This window comes from Coptis chinensis, chromosome 1 (genome assembly GCF_015680905.1).
Source record: "Coptis chinensis isolate HL-2020 chromosome 1, ASM1568090v1, whole genome shotgun sequence".
NCBI classification, from domain to species: domain Eukaryota; kingdom Viridiplantae; phylum Streptophyta; class Magnoliopsida; order Ranunculales; family Ranunculaceae; genus Coptis; species Coptis chinensis.
The window spans coordinates 44,272,915-44,293,739 of NC_141456.1; the positions used below are offsets into that span (position 1 = coordinate 44,272,915).

The 20,825-nt window shown below is 36.6% G+C and overlaps 1 protein-coding gene across 2 annotated transcripts; it reads right to left on the bottom strand.

Annotated features, from left to right (window-relative positions):
• Positions 1-213: 213 nt before the first annotated feature.
• Positions 214-2,006, bottom strand: LOC147524207 (26S proteasome non-ATPase regulatory subunit-like protein). Of its 2 annotated transcripts, none has more exons than XM_086563095.1 (4): positions 1,674-2,006; positions 1,100-1,220; positions 953-1,012; positions 214-666 (listed from the first exon to the last, which is right to left on the bottom strand). In XM_086563095.1, exons 1-4 carry the CDS (start codon positions 1,703-1,705, stop codon positions 355-357), a joined length of 525 nt encoding a protein of 174 aa, XP_086419221.1. In that variant the 5' UTR covers positions 1,706-2,006; the 3' UTR covers positions 214-354. The 2 variants fall into 2 exon arrangements, with proteins under 2 accessions (XP_086419221.1, XP_086419224.1); XM_086563098.1 differs by having other exon boundaries at positions 1,516-1,953.
• Between the last annotated feature and the right edge of the window lie 18,819 nt (positions 2,007-20,825).

The window sequence follows — 20,825 nt, forward strand, 5'->3', positions numbered from 1 at the left end:
CAGTTCTGAATTTTGGGCTGTCAGAGTTCACGAAAAAATAAAGGTGTAGTAGTGCACTTGACTATCAATTTCATCTGACATGAATCTAGGAGAAACAAACAGAAGAGGGAAAATGAATAAGTCTCAAATCACCAACAACGGGATATGAATAAGTCTCAAATCACATGTCCTAAGCAAGACTAGCGACAATCCTACATATAGCTCACATTCAAATCCACAACAAAAAAATCTGCCTATTCTACACTGCCTATCTACCACAAACAATTTACAGCAAACTGAAAATGCAAATTATTTCTTCCAAAAAACGGACTGAAAATGCAAATTATTTCAACTTTCTGTGACAAGAGGTGTTAACTATTCTTTGTTCACCTTGAAAAAAATTACAACTCTTTGCAGCTTAGGCTTCACATTTACAGAGACGAAATATAGAAAGTTGTATGAGATCTTTGAGCGCACACATTTACAGAAACTTGAAAAAAAAAACACAAGCACACACATTTCACGCCTGAGATCTTTGGTGCCCTTTTGAATTATATGATCAACTTTGTAGCTGTATAAGATCTTATTAGTCGAAACCGAGACAGTTATAGTCATAAGAAGGCCAGCTCCATCCATTATGCTCTTTAATACGATATCAAGCATCCATTTGCTTCTTCTTGCCATTGCCTCAAGGATAATATTAGAGCGAGAATCAAAAGAATACAAATGTCAGTAACAATAACAAGAACAAGCAAGTTTAGATCTAGTTCAATGATGAATCCTCCCACATGTTAAAAATACTATGATACAATCAGCATATTCAATAATAATAAAATACAATCATAGAGTTACCAATTACTTGTTGAAAGTGGAGGTGAAACCAGTATTCCAAAATAATGATGCGCACATCGTTCTGTCTTAAGCGTTAAACAAGAAACTTAAAAGGGTTTAAGCCGAGAAGAAGAAAATATACCCTTTCTCCTTCTGCAGACATGGTCAAGGACAAAACCGAGAGTATGTCGCCAAGATATTTCTACAATAAGAAAACAAATTAAATCAAATAATAAGCTAAAACACTTTCCAACAAGTAAGAAAATAAGAAACTCATCTAACTTGGTACCTTCTCCTCTGAATCTCCCATTGTCTCGTAACACGATTTCAAGGTACCATAATGTGGACGTAGAAACTTAAGCTGTTTGGGAACATACGTCATGGACCTTGTTGATGTCCTAATCTCATTCCTACATAGGGGAAAAAAATAGAGAACATATTTTCAAAATGAGATTACAGACTTTACAATATAAAATGCTGCATAATTTGCATATTATGGCTACTACACTCTGAACCCAACCGGAACACACAGTCAATATCAAAAACTTGTTAGCGGGTGCGTCAGGGGACTCAACTCACCCTACTACCACAGCTGAGCAAGATCTTATAAATGTAGTAACTTAACTTTCACACCCACTAAACATAACTTGTCAATTTTTCAAACTATTGCCTTACTAAAACAAAAACAATTTTCTAGGCAACTACCTCATGCTTTCAAGAGCAATTTTCTGGATACCAGGATTAGAATCCTGAACTCTCTCAACATAAAGTTCCAATTGTTGCTTCAATGCCAAATCCTCATCAGACTACATATTCAAAAAAAAAAAAAAAAAAAAATAGGATTTTAAATTTGAAGGTTTTACAAAATTGTCATCTTCATTATTATTCTTGTCATCTTTTTTCTTCGGGTCTTTAGCTAGTACTTTAACAGAAGAAACATCTCTCTTCTCTTCAGTTGCCCCTCCTTCATTACTTGGATCTATCGCCATCTGATTATTAGTTTATCCAAAGGAGACGATTGTAAAAACATCAGCAGTTTCTAGTAGACAGCTTAAATTTGCAAACCGATTTGTTTGAATAATTTATGAATTTGTTTGAAGGTTTTGGGTTTTGGAGAAGAAGAAGAAGACCGAGATGAGTTTTCCAAACCAATTTTGCGTATTTTCATGTTTTTTTTGTTTTTTAGTTTTTGAAATAGTTTAAAATTTTGAAATTTCGCGATTTTTAAATGAAATTGGATCTGATGATCTCAAGATGAGATCTGACGGACCAGGAGGGGTGTCAGATAAGGGTGGCAATATAAGGGTGGCTATAGCCTAACCAATATATATTGCCACCCTTATATTGCCATTCTTATCTCACCGAAAATGTTCACCGAAAATGCTAGTTAAAACTCTGATAGAGTTCACCAAAAATGCTAGTTAAAACTCCGTCATTTCCAATACTAAGTCCAACTGCATTCATAAATCATTTCTTATATATCTAGTGTGATTTGTGGTAATGCAGCCGAGTGCAAATATAAACCTCATCCCCTCGTACACATCCACTATGTGATGGCGATGCGAGCTTGCACTTTGTCAACAACACCTAGAGAGTAGACGAATAGAGTCACATAAGAAATTTAACAATGAATTTCCAATGACCCTAATGCCATTTTGCAATTTAAGGGTACACTACAGTTTGTTCCTAGGATTTACAGAAACTCAGCTAAAGTTGTCTTGATCAATTGATCGGCAACAATATGATACAGCTTCTCCGTTAGGTGCACTGAATCCCAAAATAGATACTTGCTTGCGTCCTTGCAAGTAAACGGGTTGTTTCCATTGCACAAGTAACTCAACTCAACTGTTCATGTACCACAACATGCTACAGCTACACTTTCAAATCCTGCAGATCATCAAGAGAATGTTAATCAATTTGTACAAATATACATTAGAAGGGGAAAACAAAATAAAATTACTGACCGTATGCATGGGGATTTTCAATGACTTGAAGAGCTGGATTAAGAAAACATCAGTGAATAGGAGTGTAACCCCCCTTGAGTTCGTTGCTTAACTTTCCTCCTAATTTCTTTAACTTCCCATCTAAATCTCTTGCCAAATTGTTGCAATCTTCTCTATATGTAGTTGGGGTTTGATTTTGATTTTGATTTTGAAACCGATTTGTTTGAATAATTTATGAATTTGTTTGAAGGGTTTGGGTTTTGGAGAAGAAGAAGAAGACCGAGATGAGTTTTCCAAACCAATTTCGCATTTTTTTCATGTTTTTCATTTTTTAGTTTTTGAAATAGTTTGAAATTTTGAAGTTTCGCGATTTTAAAATGAAATTAGATCTGATGATCCCAAGATGAGATCTAACGGACCAGGAAGGATGTGAGATAAGGGTGGCACTATAGCCTAACCGTATATATACGGTATACAGTTTTGCTCTCATGCGGACTGTTAAGTTACATACTTGGAGCGGACTCAAACTCAAAAAGAAACTCACACTTCTAATTTAGTATTTCATATTCTTTCATTAAATATAAATAAATTAGGTCCCATAAATATATTCACGTGACTCTCTTTCTTAATTCTCTCTCTCCATTTTATCTCCCCACACAACGCACGCTCTCTCTCTCTCTCACTCTCTCTCCAAAAGTAATTTCTCTCTCCTTATTTGACTTCAATTAATCTATTTTTTCTCATGCCCTCTCTCCTACCTATCTCTCTCTCCACTTTTTGCTGCTGTCACGTACTCTTCTCTATTTCAGACCCTCTTCTCTATTTCCGACCCCACACACGTACATAGTCTCTCACCTCAATCTCACTACCACACACTTTTTTTTCTTTTTTCTTTGGATTGTTCCAACATGGAACAAAATAATATAGCTGAAGTCATTTTTCAGCGTCCCCTTGTCGGTATGTTCAATTTTATTTTAGTTTTTTTTCTCAATTTTATTTTTATTAAATGGTTATTACGTATACTCCCTATTCAAGGTCTCGTAGTGTTATGTTCAATTTATTTACAATTTAATTTTTAAATAATTCTTATTAAATGTTAATTAATTACAATTTTATTTATGTGTAGTATCTATTGAATGAATATGGAGTTTGAACAATTGAACTTAGATGAAGAAGAGCAATCTAATATGGTTTATATGCCTGAAGTAAAAGAAGATTGCAAACCGAAAATAGGACAAGAATTTCAGTCTTTGGATTAAGCTTATGAATTTTACAATAATTATGCAAAAGTGGCTGGGTTTAGTATACGAATTAGTTCTACTAAGAAGGATAAAGAAGATAATGAAATAACTAGGAAGGAGTAATGTTACTTCAAAGAGGGGAAACCTAAAAGAAAAATGAAAAAAAAAAAAAAAAAAAAAAAAAAAAAAAAAGGCATCGGGGGATTGTTCGTGAGAGTTGCAAGGCAAAATTGTCAGTTTTGAAGAGATCGGGTTACATTAATGTTAGCCAATTTATCGAAGGTCACAACCATTCTCTTTCAACCCTTCATAAAGTACATATGTTAAGATCCCACCGCAGCGTATCTGAAACAAAAAAGTCATTGTCTCAACTTTTTTCTTCGGCCAATATACCTATAAACCAACAAATAAGTATTCTTTCAATGGAAGTGGGTGGAATAGAAAATATTGGTTGTACAGAAAAAGACCTTAGGAATTTTGTTAGGGATGCAAAGAACTTGGTAGATGGGCATGATGTAGAGATATTGATGGAATACTTTTTGTCAGAGCAAAAAAAAAATTCTTCATTTTCTTTCAGAATTAAGACAGACGTCGAAAATAGGTTGACTCATTGTTTCTGGGCTGATGCGAAGGCAATAAGAGCGTACAAACTTTATGGTGATGTAGTAGTGTTTAATACAACTTACAACACCAATAAATATGGTATGATATTTGCACCATTTGCAGGGGTAAATAAACTTCGTTAGACTATAATATTTGGCTGTGGATACCTATATGACGACACGACAGAATCATTCATTTGGCTACTCCAACAATGGATGGAAGTAATGTCAGTTGGCCCTCCCAAAATGATTATCACCAATCAAGACCCCGCTATGTCAAAAGCTATTGCTCAAGCTCTTCCAAATACATATCACTAATACTACATTTGGCATATTCTGAACAAGTTTTCTGAAAAATTTGATGCTATCATTTATAGAGATCACTATAATGTTTTTCAAAAATGCATTTGGAATACCGAGTCTGGTGAAGAGTTTGAGGCAATGTGGCAAGATACAATAGGGAAAAGAGAACTAAAAGATAACACTTGGTTAGTTGCATTGTATGGTATGTGTTCTAGGTAGGTTCTGTCATTTGTGAAACACATTTTCGTTGTAGGTATGTCAAGTAGTCAAAGAGCGGAAAGTTCACATGAATTTTTCAAGAGGTATGTCTCTAGAGAAAATTATTTAAATGAATTTGTTACGCAATTTAATCGTGCACTTGAATACTAAGGTCATAAAGAATTGCAAGCTGATCATGTTGATAGCAATGAGCATTCCGTGATGAAAACCCTAATTTCTATGGAGAAGCATATGGCAGATATATATACCTTGTCTATTTTTTTAAAATTTTAGAATGAGTTGTGGGAGAGTTTGGAGTACTTGATTGAAAGTTTAGTACATGATGAAAAATAGGTTGTCTACATGGTGAAAAAGCCAAGTGCAAGAGATTCTAAACAGCGGAAAGTTGTATATGATAAGGCTCTAAATTTTGCTACTTGTAGCTGCAAAAAATTTGAATTTGAAGGAATTCCTTGTAGACACATTTTGGCTTACCTGAAAGTTAGTCAAATTGTTTACTTGTCGGATGCTTATATATTGATCAAGTAGATGGAGGAAAGATACAAAATTGGAAGAAATAATAGCAGATGGTGGGAAAGAGGTGAAAGAAAGTAGTAACGACTTTATGTTGTTGAGGCACACAAAATTATCTCATCTTACTTCAAGGGTACTTGATGACGCTGTAGCTTGTGAAGAGGCAAGTGAAATCTATGAGCAACATTTAAAAGTGGTACATGAAATGATTAAGGAAGTGATGCCTATTAAAGGAGTTGGAATTTCTCAGAAGGAAAAAATGCCTCGATATGTGACTTTGAATGAGCCGAATCTAGCTAAAGCAAAGGGGAGTGGGAAACATAGATTGCAAGGGGGAAAAGAGAAGGCACAGGTTCAAGCACAAGTTCAAGCAAGGCATTGTAATGGATGTGGACTTACCGAGCAATCACACTACAAAAGAAACTGTCCGAAGTTGATTAGTAATGTTTCTATTGTTTATTATTTTTATTTAATACGTACTCTTTTATTTTTAATTTGTATTTAGGTTAATATTGGCTTTTGCAGTTCAACTGGCACTCAGAGTCCAGCAGATGGTGGTGGTAACTCATCAGTCTCTACACAGGTTGAACGTTCGCCTTGAGTGGATCATGATTGTGAGAGAATCAAGTGTGAAAATAGTGAACTAGTGGCATTTTTATTCGGTAAATTAAATGGAGTCTGTAGTTAGAATTAGCATTGTTTTTTTGTATGTGAATTGAGGTGTTCAATCGAGGTGTTCCTCTGTTATTTTTAAACTTATCATCTTAAGTACCTTTTGATAGGGTTATATACTAAAAGCATTACTTTTGTATTAACTCTAATTCTTTATATTTTGAATGAGAATCATATGGGCAAATGTTATGCATATTGATAAGAGTGAAGTGAATAGTTTACCTACGAAATGAACGATGAATTCACAACGTAAGTAAACTAAACTATCTTTTATTACTTGTTTATCAAAGTTTTCTTCTTCTACTCTCAATCCTATGAGATATAGTGGAGTAGAGTGATTCGTTCCACTCTTAGTCCTTCCGTATGCTTGTTTTCTAGTCTCAATACTCTACTTAAAGTCAATGAGAGCTTTACGAAGGGGCTACTAAACTATGGTGCAACTACCCACAAGATGCAACTAGTCGATTATCAGACAACTATGGGAATGCTACGTTGATTCGATGTTAAGGAGTTAGAGGGGGATTGATTCCACCTTAACTCAACTTAATCCACTAACGACGAGTCGTCGTAATCCGAATTGAACTGCTACACGAAACAATCGGTTCTTCCTAATCCCTAATTACACATGGCATTTCTACCAATTTATAACTAGCATGTGAACAATTAAACCCATTCTCATGGTGAACTAATTATTTACGGGAATAGAAATTACTTACGACTCTACGATAAACGGAATCAAGCTTTCATCAAGGCTTCTCAACCCCTCTAATGGAGTTTAGCCTTGAATCATTCCAATCATTTCCATTTAGATTAAAACTAAACATAATATAAAGCATTGAAATTTACTTAATTAAACAATAATGGAATCTAATTAATAACTAAGAATTGAATGGTAACAAGAATTGAATTTAGATCTAATAAATTGTAAATGACAAAAACGAAATTGATAAAGAACACTACTTTATTGATCTAATCAAATTTAAGAGCAAGATTCAAATGTTTAATCTAATACAATAATTTAAATGGAACTAAACTTAATTAAAACTATTAAATAAAACTAGATCTAGAAGCTATTTTAATGGCTACTTTCTATTCTAAGCTACCTCTATTTTCTAACCTAACCATCTACCCTTAACAAAGAATCAAGCTTTTGTTTTTATACATCCAGATCTAAAAATCGTGCATGGGCTTGGAGCCAGGGTTTGGGCCAGAGAATCAGGCCCAAAACCCAATTCTTTCAGTCCAAAAAGGCCTCTTCAGCTGCAGTTGGCTTCCACAGACTTTTCGTCCACTTCTGCTCCTCTGATTAGGTCAAGGCTTGGACCGTTGCAAAGATCTTTCTGAGCCGGTCCTTTTGACATAAGGTAGGCCCAATTCTGAGGTTTTAGTCCAAAGATACGGCTTTCGGAAGTTCTGCTGACTTTTGCTCCTTTATCTCGCTAAAGTGGTACATTTCTGCACATAATGGACTTTGAAGCCTGAAATGCATAAAAACGCGTGTCGTGTTAACTCTTACTTATTATTCGCATAATTGGTCTAACAAGATGATTATTAAGGGGTTAAAACTACAGTTTTGGGCTCTTATCAAACCACCCCCAAACAAAGATTTTGCTTGTCCTCAAGCAAAAAGATGAGAAATTAGAATAAGTGACCAAAAATGGAGTTCTAACTACTCTCGTTTATTTGAGATTTGCATTGACCATATACAACAAGGCCTTAAACCACTAGGAATTCCCTAGTGGACGAAGTTATAGCCTCGTGAGAGTTTTCCGTGAAGGTACTCACAAACTTCATCTATACTACAAATCGACTAAGAAAATAAAACTATTGTTTCCTTATTCATGCTCCAAATTATCTATATGTCTCACTAGCTATGAACAAGAATAACCAAGTCAAAACCTAAGCTAATATATGCATAATAATCTATCATCTACAATAAACATATACACAATGAGTAGTACTATAAAATGTTTAGCGGGTTTGTTTCTCGAACTTCGAATAGCGTCCCCAAGTAGGTTCTCACAATAATAGTCAAGAAACAACACTCTGATTTTTCCACTCAAGTTTATTTACTCCAAAGGTACAAGTGGGCACACTTTACCTTACAATCTCAATGACACACAGGAAGCCGAGTCGATCAAACACATCTGCCACTTACTACTATCACACTAACATATTCCTAATTGAGCTAGAGGTCTTTATTAGGTGTTACGGGGATTAGGAGATGGTTTAAGAAGGAAGGAAATGGATATTCTAAAGGACAAGTCCGAGATAATAGAGTCTTCATATTATGTAACTAGAGAAAAAACTTGTTATTTACTTTTGCTTCTACACTTTGTTTCCATCCTTAGCCATATTTTTTTTTTTTCTTTTTATTTGGCTTTTGACTCCCTTTTATTCTATTTTTGGAGTTTTTATTTTATTTATTTTTTTTTTTTTCTTGGATGGAAACTTATTTTCTTTATTTTCTCAAGCACTAACTAATTTTTGTTTACACAGTGTTTTTTCTCTTCTTCTTTCTCCATTCATTCTATTCTCGGACTTATTCTAAATTGGGTAGATTGATTTATTATATATATATATATATATATATATATATATATATATATATATATATATATATTTTTTTTTTTTTTCTTGTTTTTTTTTGTAATGTAAAAAGGAATTGTGGTTTATGGAAGGGCTAATGAAAGGCTCGATTAGGCTTACTAGCGGAAAAAATAATTCATAGGTTTGAATTTACGCTATATCAATCCAAAAAGGGCCTAAATTCTCGCTTAGGATATGGTTTAGTGATCAAGCAAGTGGACGTGTGATTTCTATCCGGATTTTACTTCTCCCTTGTGTCATTTCTCAATTGTTTCACTCATATAAGGCTTTAGGCTATATTCTCACAGATTTGTAGAATAAGTACTCTAGCCTAGATTTGAAAACTTATCACCAAACAATCATAGATACTCATGTAATATATTTATAGATAGATGCAAAGATTATTACCTACATATTAACCTAAGTTTCTAACAATTATTCTGATGCAAAAAGCTATGTGAGACTTCTAGATTGTTAAGAGCATAGAAAAGAAACAATACCAATATTCTTAAGTGTATAGCATAACTTATTTATTTATATTTATAAATTTTTGAAATTTTAACTAGAAAACAAATGCATATTATACATATTTATATCCTAGAAGATGTCTTAATTACACGTTTTATATGCCCCCCCTCAAGAAGAAGCATGCTTTGTCCTCAAAGCATTTAAATAAAGAGGGTAGTAAAAATACCATTGAAACGCCGCGGAAATTCGAACATCCGCAAAACAAAGTTAGAACGCATTACTAATATAGGAAATAAAACTGACTCAACTCTATAATGAAGTTCTACCCATTATGGGGTTAAAAGAATGAAATTGCTTGGGACATAAGCGGACACTCAACAAAACTAAAACTTACCTCCACTCCCACAAGTTATTCGTCATCTTCGTCATCCTCCACTTCTATAAAGAAGTGAGGCTCCCTTCAAGGTCCCGCCATGGTATGATAATTTGCCAGGCTTCACGCCATTTATCATCTATGGTTGCTAACCTATTAAGTGCCACTTGGTCTGATGGGGTGTAGGGTGCAACCTGGTGAGGTTGTATCCGCCACCCTTGCCAAGTCATTGCACGGAAAGATCGAATAATACTATTGGTGGGTCGCACCGTGTCTACCCTAATCCAATCCGTGAAACATGTACAAAAAACAGGAAAGAAACATAGCATAATACGTGAAACTAGAACAGGCATAAGAAGGTACTTATGCCTCATGGTATGGGCTCGCTAAACTAGACATCAAAGTTCGGGAAGGTCATAGAACCGGGCCCATTGGCTAAAGCAAGGAAAACGCTGCAAGTGGCGCCATTCACGAAGAAAAAACGCCATTCCCTAAAATGTTTAGCATAATCCAAAACATAACAGTTCCTATGTTCATGGACAAAGCTACCAAGGGCAACGCGTATAGTCCCCTTGGTCCTCAATCTGAAAATGCCCCCCCATAAGCCTCGTGCAAAGACTCATAAGTGTAGACATGCATATTATCGAATCAATAGCACCATGGGTCTTGTATCTCAAATGGGCATAGCAAGTCCAAGAACAAATGCTAGCAAGAACACGTAATTTCCATTGGTTCATCGTCATGTTGATGGAGAACACTTGTTCTCCATCCGGTCTCTCAAAGAAAAAATGCAGTTATTATAAAAATAAGATGCAAGTCTTTGGAGAATAAAGTTCAGCCGGTCTTACCATAAGAGGTTCCCACCAACGTATGTGATCACCTCAAAAACCAAGCACCGTAAGTAGTAGTGCTTTGGAACAAATCTTCAAAGATCGCCCGTATCAATGTTGGAGATGTCATCTCAAAATTACGCTTTGGAATAGCTGCGAAAGATCCGGATACTACTGCCAAAAACTGGAAAATTTCTGGTCCACGAAGTCAGGCATGCGCGAGCGCCATTAACTAGGGCGCGAAGTCGCTCTTTTGTAATTTGGAATTCCAAAGTAGTAGGGCGGTCGCTTGACTTGACGCACGGGGCGCTCTTAGTATTTTGGAATTCCAGTGTTTTAGCCGAAGTCGCTTCTATGGCGCATGCCGAAAGTAAAATTTTTCGTCGAAGTGTAGTAGCGAAGGCTTACTCACGTATGCCTTGGCCGAAGGAAGCTTGATTTGCAAAAATGAAGTCGAAACGGGGAATCGCGGGTGTGAAGGGTGAGTGATGGAGTTTAGGTGTAGTGTGAGTTGTGAGAATAGTTTGTATCAAGTTTATATAGGTTTAAAGTTGCTAAAAAGGATCGGAAAGTTGCCAAAACTAATTACGGCAGTTCGGAAATCCTAAAATTTCCAAACTTCGAACGAAACAACTCATAACCTCGGATTCTAATTCAAACCCAAAGATCTTTTAGGTTGATTTTATGATAGAATGTACCTATTTAATCTAGATTTCATCCTACAATGATACTTGATCATATTTCTGCCTAAACAACCATATTTTCACCTTGACTCCATGATTAATTCTAATCTGAGGGTTATACAAAAATCATGCTTGAATTGATAAAACCACCCCCAAACAAGTTGGGAAGGTGGGGTCAATATGAAACAACCATGCATAATGAAAATAGGCCCTTATATTAAAATTTCATTCGAGTACCACTATAAAATTCAAATTACGGAAATAAAAGTTACATTACAATAAAACAACAAAAATAAATAAAACAACAACCACTATCAATCCTCGGACTCTCTAAACAAAACTCGCCATCGGTGGCGGATGGCACACTCTCTAGTGGTGGCTCACGGGCTCCGAAGGTCCAGCAGGTCGTCGCGCCTTCGGCCGACGGCGGCTCATGCCTCGTAGGCTGTGTCCTCGAAGCGTAGTCCAGATGAGGTGGGAAGCGTGCAAGCATATCCACTCTAAACGGGCGGCCATCTTCCATCAGCCTTTCGCTCCCTCCCATCTCTCATCCTCTCTCTCGGGTGCGGATCTCGGTTGTGATGAATAGTCGCCTGTCGAGTCCGGAGGTCTGCAGATAGTGTTCGCTGAACGCGATGCCCCTATGAAGCATAGCCATGCGTTACGCGATCGACCAACACCTCTGGAAGGCATCTGCATCAAAGCAGGTCACGTCCTCCTCATCCTCGGAGGCATCCTCATCCTCCTCCTCTTCATTCTCAGCTCCTCCATCCTCTTCTTCTTCTTCTCTATCCTCAGCCCTCCTCCAAACTTGTTGGACACACTCCCTATAGATACGCGTGTTACGGTGCAGGGTAATGTAAATCCTATCAGACGCCGGAGCTACTTTCATCTTCAGCATGATCTTGGTGATTAACACAGGAAGAGGTGCCAAAGACCTTCCGACCCCCCTAATCATGCTCAGCAAAAACTCCAGGATACAGAAATCGTACTTCTGCTCCTGGAGTATCCATAAGAGGTGGAGGCAGGTCAGACCGATGTCACTGACCTTGTCCTTCCCTAGGACATTCCGACCAATCCACCGGCTGTAGCCCATTTGGTTGGGTCCCGAGGGATGCCCGCGAACACAATGGGAGTTTGTATTGTAGCTCCATTGATGACGATGCGCCCATCAATGGCTCTACCCGTCAAAACCGGGGCTCCCCGTAAAGTGGCCTCGGATGGATTCTAGGCGGAATGCCTAGAATCTCTCTAACGATCCCGTAGTCAACTCCCTTCTTTCTTCCTTACCATCACAAAAATCCTACTCCCCTCCAACTCCCCGGTGTTGTAGAACCGTCCGGACCAAGTCTTCGTGGTAGAAGGCTTTGGTCGAAATACCGAAGACTATTCCGTCTCTACTAGCCATTTCGTCACCGTGAAAACGGAAAGCGAAATGGTCGGCAATGAAAACTTGTTCGGTATAATTCGGCGTTGTTGAGCCATCTAGTGTTTGAAAATGGAGTGAAGGTTTAAATATGATGTGGTGGTGGTGGTTTGACTTGACCGACCGAAAGAACGACAGTGGTGGTGGTGGAGTGGTGGCGGTCACAAAGACCAAATTTGTGAATTATTGGTGGTTTTAGTTATTTAAATCGGTGGGGTTGTGGTGGTTTGGTTTTTAGAAGATTTGGGGTTAGGATTTGATTTTTGCTGGGTTTATGGTATTTTCTTTTTAATTTTTATTTTTCTAGGTTTGGAGCTTTGTTAATGGCGGTGGAAGATGAAAAAACGATGAACTGTTGCTGAAGAAGGTAAGGGCGCGAGCGCGCTGAAAGGCCACGGGTCGTGGTTGGGCGCGGGTTGGGCCCAAGCCCAAAATCGAAATTTTTGATTTTTTCGATTTTTTTCGCGAATTTCAAATCAAAATTGCCGCTTCGTTACCGGTCCGATTTTTGCGAATGAGATATGGAAATGATCAGGAGGGAATTTCCTATCCAATGATCCATAAAACACTCTATTCCGACTTCGGATGACATACGAGATAGTGGAAAACGCCTCGAAGTGCGTGCATGACGTAAGTTATGCGAACGAATGAACTCTAAATTAATAGATTATGTCAATCCGAAGCGTAATACAATAAAACGGCCTAAGCAACTCTAATGGGACATAAAACATTTATTACGAAACATGAACACCCCACCCCAAACAAATTTTTACAACGGCTTAGAAAATTTGTTTTAGTAATGGGTCTTTTAAAGTCGATTCGAGACTTCCTAGATTACTATGTTTATTTTTATTTTTTTTTTTTTATTTTATTTTTATTTTATTTTTAGAAGGAAAACGATAAGCAATAAAGACATAATTCACACCATAGAGAAACATGACTCAAAAATCCGAGAAAAACATGCAAGAGTGGAAAACGTGAACTATGTGAACCGTGGACTTAGGATCCGTACTTACAGCCACACACTCCATAGGGAGGGCCCGGTTACCTTAATGGTGCACTCACCAATATATTAAAGTGAAAGGAAATGCACCAAACACAGAAATTGAGTCGTTTATAGTCGGATACTTTCGAGACTTTATCTAAAACATATGTATGAACATGCGGTTGTTCATATATCAACAACCTAAATAGTTGTGGATCATTCCATAAATAAATATCACATAAAACATATCCAAACACAATGAAACACCAATTTTCCTATGACTCAACCTAGTGAAATGAAAGCGAAGTCGGATAACCCTATTGTGTAACCTATCATGCACCTTATTTTTCATTTTGAATGAGTGGGTGTTCTAGTAAATAAGTGTGGAAAAGTGAATGGTTGTGGAGAATATGGTGGATATGGATAAGTTGTAGAAAGACAGCTTGTACACAATGAGGATGTGGTTTTAGCACCGAACTCATTCATTGTGTGTGTAGGGACTGGGACAATCTCTGAAAAATTAAGGTGTCAAATAGTTTGTCCTTCCTCAAGTATCTGTTTGCTAGGAGGATTTAAAAATTATGAAGCACAGGGAGAAACAAAAGGATCGAGTGCAAACTCGAGGTTCCTTTGAAAGGGTGGAAGGAGGGGAATCGAGGTGGATGTTGTGCAAGTTAGTTCTTGATAGGGTGAATTTTCACCTACTCGAAAAAACTCATCGAATTCCCCATCTAGATTGGTCATATCCACATTACTATGGTAGTCCTCTACATCTTTGAAAAGTCATCTATCCCGGCCCCTCATCAATAACATGTGTATCGACTAGTGTAGGAATGAAAATGTTGGAGTCTGACTTTCCAAAGGAAAGAATTTTGGTAATATGATTATCAGGGAACGTGTTGTTGAAATAATCTCGAGCAAAGCTCTCGATCATGCTAACCTCTCCATCCATAGACGAATCGGGTAACTGTGTCCTTGTTTTAAAAACATTGACTTCAACAGCAAGATGGCCAAAAGACATGGACATTGAACCATCCGCGGCAATTAATGAGCGCATTGGCGGTTGCCGGGGAAAGGGCGCCCTAAAATGATCGGACGAGTCGTTAGCGACTTCTCAGATCGAGGACTACAAAATCAGCCCTGATAGTAGAAATCCTGAACTTTACCAAAGACATTTTCGACTACACCCTTAGGATACTTAATAGACCGATCACTAATTGCAACGTCATTTTAGTGGGTTGCATCTTGTCTAGACCTATTTGTCTATACAAATAAAATGGGAGTAAGTTAACACTAGCCCCCAGGTCTAATAACGCGGTCGTCGTATAGGAATCTCCTAAGGTGCATTTTACAGTAGGACGACCAGGGTCCTTGTACTTAACAATTCCATTATGTTCAGATAAGGTTGGGAATTGTTCTGTTAAAAAGACGTCTTTTGGTATATTTGTCTTACGCCTAGTAGTACACAATTCCTTAAGAAACTTAGCATGATGTGGTAGCTTTTTAATAGCTTCGAGGAAGGGAAGGTTTATAGTTAGATTCTTGAAAACGTCCCTAATCTCCTCGTAATTTGTATCCCTAGTTAACATGGCTAATTTTTGTGGAAACGGTGGTTTCTGTCTATATTTAGCTATGGTATCAGCTGGATGTTTAACCGTGGCTTTCTGTTTCTTAGGTTGTGTTGTAACCGGTACCTCTACGGTGGTAGGCTCTTGAGTTTCTATTTCGCATCTAGTAAAATAGTAGGTGTAGGGGGCTCTTGGTGGGGTAACTATAGGCATAGTTACCTTGTTATCAACCACTCTGCCCGAGAGTGGTGATGGCATTTATCTCACCTACATTTTCAAATTCATTACTAGTATTATCCGTTACCTCAAAGGCTGTGTTTGTTGTTTTAGAATTATGTATTGCGTGACTTGGCAACACACCTTTGGTTTGGGCTTTATCTTGAGCCAACTGTTGGGTTAAATTATTAACGGATTGTAGAAGGCATTGGTTAGATTGAGCCGTAGTTTGGAAAAGTTTTTGCTCACTTGTATGAAGGTGTCAAGGCGATCCGGTTGTGTGGGTGTAGTAGTCACGGGTGGTGTGATTGGAACTATTTGCTTATTTATAGGTGGATTCTGATAAAATTTGAATTTGAAGGAATTCCTTGTAGACACATTTTTGGCTTACGAAGTTGCAAGTTAGTCAAATTGTTTTACTTGTCGGATGCTTATATATTGATCAAGTAGATGGAGGAAAGATACAAAATTGGAAGAAATTTGTCTAGTAGATGGAAGAAGAGGTGAAAGAAAGTAGTAACGACTTTATGTTGTTGAGGCACACAAAATTATCTCATCTTACTTCATGGGGTAGGCTTTTGATGACAGAAATGGCCTCTACCTTTTTGGTGAAGAGGCAAGTGAAATCTATGAGCAACATTTGAAAGTGGTACATGAAATGATTAATCAAGTGATGCCTATTAAAGGAGTTTGAATTTCTAAAAAAAATGCCTCGATATGTGACTTTGAATGAGCGAATCTAGCTAAAGCAAAATGGAGTGGGAAACATAGATTTGAAGTCCTTTGAAAAGAAGGCCACAGGTTCAAGCACAAGTTTTGCAAGGCATTGTAATGGATGTGGACTTCTATAAGCGATCGGTGAAAGCGATCCAAGCCTACAAAATGAAACATCCGGATTTTGATTAGTAATGTTTCTATTGTTTATTATTTTTTTAAACAAATTTAACAAGTTTACTCTTTTATTTTTAATTTGTATTTAGGTTAATATTGGCTTTTAAGGTTCAATTTAATTTGTTCGAGTCAACCGATGGTGGTGGTTGTAACTTGTTCAATCTACTACATAAGGTTTTTCATGGTCTAAACCATGAAAAAGTGGATCATGAAATTTTGTGAGAGAATCAAGATTTGTATCGCTAGTGAACTAGTGGCATTTTTTATTCGGTAAATTAAATGGAGTCTGTAGTTACTAGATTAGCATTGTTTTTTGTATGTTGAATTTCACGAGGTGTTTTCTAGGTGTTCCTCTCATGCAAGACTATTTTTAAACTTATCATCTTAACAATTACGTATACTTTTATAAAACCTAGGGTTATATACTAAAAGCATTACTTTTGTATTAAAATAGCTCTTGTTTAATTCTTTATATTTTGAATGAGAATCATATGGGCAAATGTTATGCATATTGATAAGAGTGAAGTGAATAGTTTACCTTTTTCAACTCTAAAATGGACAGCCAATGAGCGATGAATTCAACAACGTAAAAGTAAACTAAACTATCTTTTATTACTTGTTTATCAAAGTTTTCTTCTTCTACTTTATCAATCCTATGAGATATAGTGGAGTAGAGTGATTAGTTCCACTCTTAGTCCTTCCGTATGCTTGTTTTCTAGTCTCAATACTCTACTTAAAGTCAATGAGAGCTTTACAAAGGGGCTACTAAACTATGGTGCAACTACCCACAAGATGCAACTAGTCGATTATCGACAACTATGGGAATGCTACGTTGATTCGATGTTAAGGAGTTAGAGGGGATTGATTCCACCTTAACTCAACTTAATCCACTAACGACGAAGTCGTCAGTAATCCAATTGAACTGCTACACGTAACAATCGGTTCTTCCTAATCCCTAATTACACATGGCATTTCTACCAATTTATAACTAGCATGTGAACAATTAAACCCATTCTCATGGTGAACTAATTATTTACAAGTGGAATAGAAATTACGACGACTCTACGATAAACGGAATCAAGCTTTCATCAAGGCTTCTCAACCCCCTCTAATGGAGTTTAGCCTTGAATCATTCCGCAATCATTTCCATTTAGATTAAAACTAAACATAATATAAAGCATTGAAATTTACTTAATTAAACAATAATGGAATCTAATTAATAACTAAGAATTGAATGGTAACAAGAATTGAATTTAGATCTAATAAATTGTAAATGACAAAAACGAAATTGATAAAGAACACTACTTTATTGATCTAATCAAATTTAAGAGCAAGATTCAAATGTTTAATCTAATACAATAATTTAAATGGAACTAAACTTAATTAAAACTATTAAATAAAACTAGATCTAGAAGCTATTTTAATGGCTACTTTCTATTCTAAGCTACCTCTATTTTCTAACCTAACCATCTACCCTTAACAAAGAATCAAGCTTTTGTTTTTATACATCCAGATCTAAAAATCGTGCATGGGCTTGGAGCCAGGGTTTGGGCGAGAGAATCAGGCCCAAAACCCAATTCTTTCAGTCCAAAAAGGCCTCTTCAGCTGCAGTTGGCTTCCACAGACTTTTCATCCACTTCTGCTCCTCTGATTGGGTCAAGGCTTGGACCATTGCAAAGCTCTTTCCGAGCCGGTCGTTTTGACATAAGGTAGGCCCAATTCCGAGGTCTGAGTCCAAAGATACGGCTTTCGGAAGTTCTGCTGAATTTTGCTCCTTTATCTCGCTAAAGTGGTACATTTCTGCACATAATGGACTTTGAAGCCTGAAATGCATAAAACGCCGTGTCGGTGTTAACTCTTACTTATTATTCGCATAATTGGTCTAACAGTATGATTATTAAGGGGTTAAAACTACAGTTTTGGGCTCTTATCACATATTATATATGTTATTAGTTATATGCATGTGTCTAATACTTTATGTTGTAGATGATATGGTGTGAACATACAGAAGATCATATCATCAGTACCTTATAAAGTATAAGTAATCGTTCACAACCTAGATGGATTTGGACAAACCATTGGTACGGTTGTAGTATAATCCGCATTAGTCTATCTTGACTATAGGATTACACTAGTACACTTTGTGTGTATTGAACAGGACCAAGTGAGGTTATTTCTCCTTATACTGACTATATAAGAGAACAAGTGCCTCTGTTATTATGGATGTTTGTCCTCCTAATCCTGATATAATAACGGGCACTTACATGCATTGTACATTGCTTTAAATCATCAATGAGTGAGATTCATTTGTGAATCAACAAACTCGATGGATTGGGTAATGACATTATATGTAAGGTGTGCTGTTGATTATAGAAGGAATCCGTGCCCCGCAAGAAGTCGGGTTGATGATGTCCCCTTGAGGAGCTCAAAAAGATTGTCATGTAAACCCTGCAGGTGGATTTAATTCGACATGACAATGAGGTTGAGTGGTACTACTCAAGGACATAAGAAGTTGATTAATGTAGTTGTCAGTAACTTGACTTAATCAACGGACATTCGATATCTTAAACACGGGGAAATCAACGAGCATATAATATGGAGCCCATAAACGCTGACACGTAATTTGGGATTAGGGCGGTAGTGCAACAATGGCCTTTAGTGGAATAAGACATTTGTTGACGGACTTGGGCCATGTGTCCGGGCCAAACATGGGAAGCCCAAGCCCGTCAGGAGGCCCAACCCTAATTTCTCTTCATGGTCCCTGTTGTAGCCTATAAATAGAATACTCTTTCTCTCTGGCCAAAATTGACTATTTATTGGATCTGAAAAAGAGGCAAAAAAAGTAGATCTGAATTAGTTTCTGATCTTGAGAGAAAGAAGGGGATTGGTAGATCGTTGTCCACACAACGACCAATCTATTCTAAAGGAATACAACAGAAGATCGAGGGGTTGATTGTTGATTCGGATTCACAAAGCTTGGATTCTCAGAGTTATCAAAACCGGATCTAAAAGGTATGTTCTCTATCACATATCATGGACACCCATTGATTCCGCTGTGCGTGGTGTTCGCGGTTTGTAGAAATATTTGCATTCTGAATAACGGTTCCTACACCTTTAGGTAGTTCACGATACATGTTTGCTAAATGATTTGATTCCAAGTTTCCAACCAAGTGAAGCTCACGTACTATTTGTCTTGTTCCACTATTTCTTACATCAGTTTTTGGCAGTAGAAATTGGTGTGACAACAAACCACAAGTACAGTTGTAGTCCCACATACATACTAATATACATATTCTTTTTCATCTAACCAACATGAGAAATCATCCGCACTACAAGCCAAGTATGTGAATGTCTGAGGACTATTTACTATTTTTCTTTTTATTCTTTCAAAGAAATAGCACTGTACTTCTCACAGTTATAAAACTTTGAAGATTCATCAACAAGTATTCCATTTTTCCCACAAAAATATCCAAGTAACCCAGCAACAACAAATTGTTATACATTTTCTTCTTTTTTCACACTTGAAAAAATTCTTCATTCTGTAAATCCAATTCCAGCATGGATGGCAAACATCCTAGCTAGCTTCAAACAAGCATTTTTCATATCTGCCCCTATTAAATCTCTGCATAAAAAGTGGACAGATTTGAATGTAAAATTGTTGTCATAAAGATTTTTTATGAACTAGAATACTGATTAGGTAGCCTAATGACCTGAATTCTAAGGATTTGAATGACATGAATTCTAAAGATTTGATAACAACCAATGACCACAGCAAAAAGTGGAGAGAGAGATAAGTATGAGAGAGGGCGTGAGAAAAAATAGATTAATTGAAGTCAAATAAGGAGAGAGAAATTACTTTTGGAGAGAGAGAGTGTGTGTTGTGTGGGGAGATAAAATGGAGAGAGAGAATTAAGAAAGAGAATCACGTGAATATTTGTGGGACCCAAATTAGTTATATTTAATGAAAGAATACGAAATACTAAATTAGAAGTGTGAGTTTCCTTTTTAGTTTGAGTCTGCTCCAAGTATGTAACTTAACAGTCTGCATGAGAGCAAAATTGTATATATATATATATATATATATAGTCACTACTTAAGTTAACTTAAAATAAGTATGTATGCAAAACTTCACCTACAAAATCCTACAAAATGAATTCAAAACTAATTTTTGTGGTTATGAAGCAATTACCATAATGATTATCTTCCCAAATTTTAGCTCATTTGGAAACCGCTAACATAGATAAAAATTGTTGTCATGTTTAAAAAGAAATCTAACAGTCCATAAATGTCGAGTTTTTGTAATCATTTTTTTTCAATGTTAGAGGTTTCCAAATGAGCTGAAATTTTGTGGAGATGATCTTAATATTAATTATATCATATCCACAAAAAATTAGGTTTAAGTTCATTTTGTAGGTAAAATTTTACTTACGTAGTTATTTTAAGTTAACTTAAGTAGCTATGTATATATATATATACATATATGGACAGGCTAC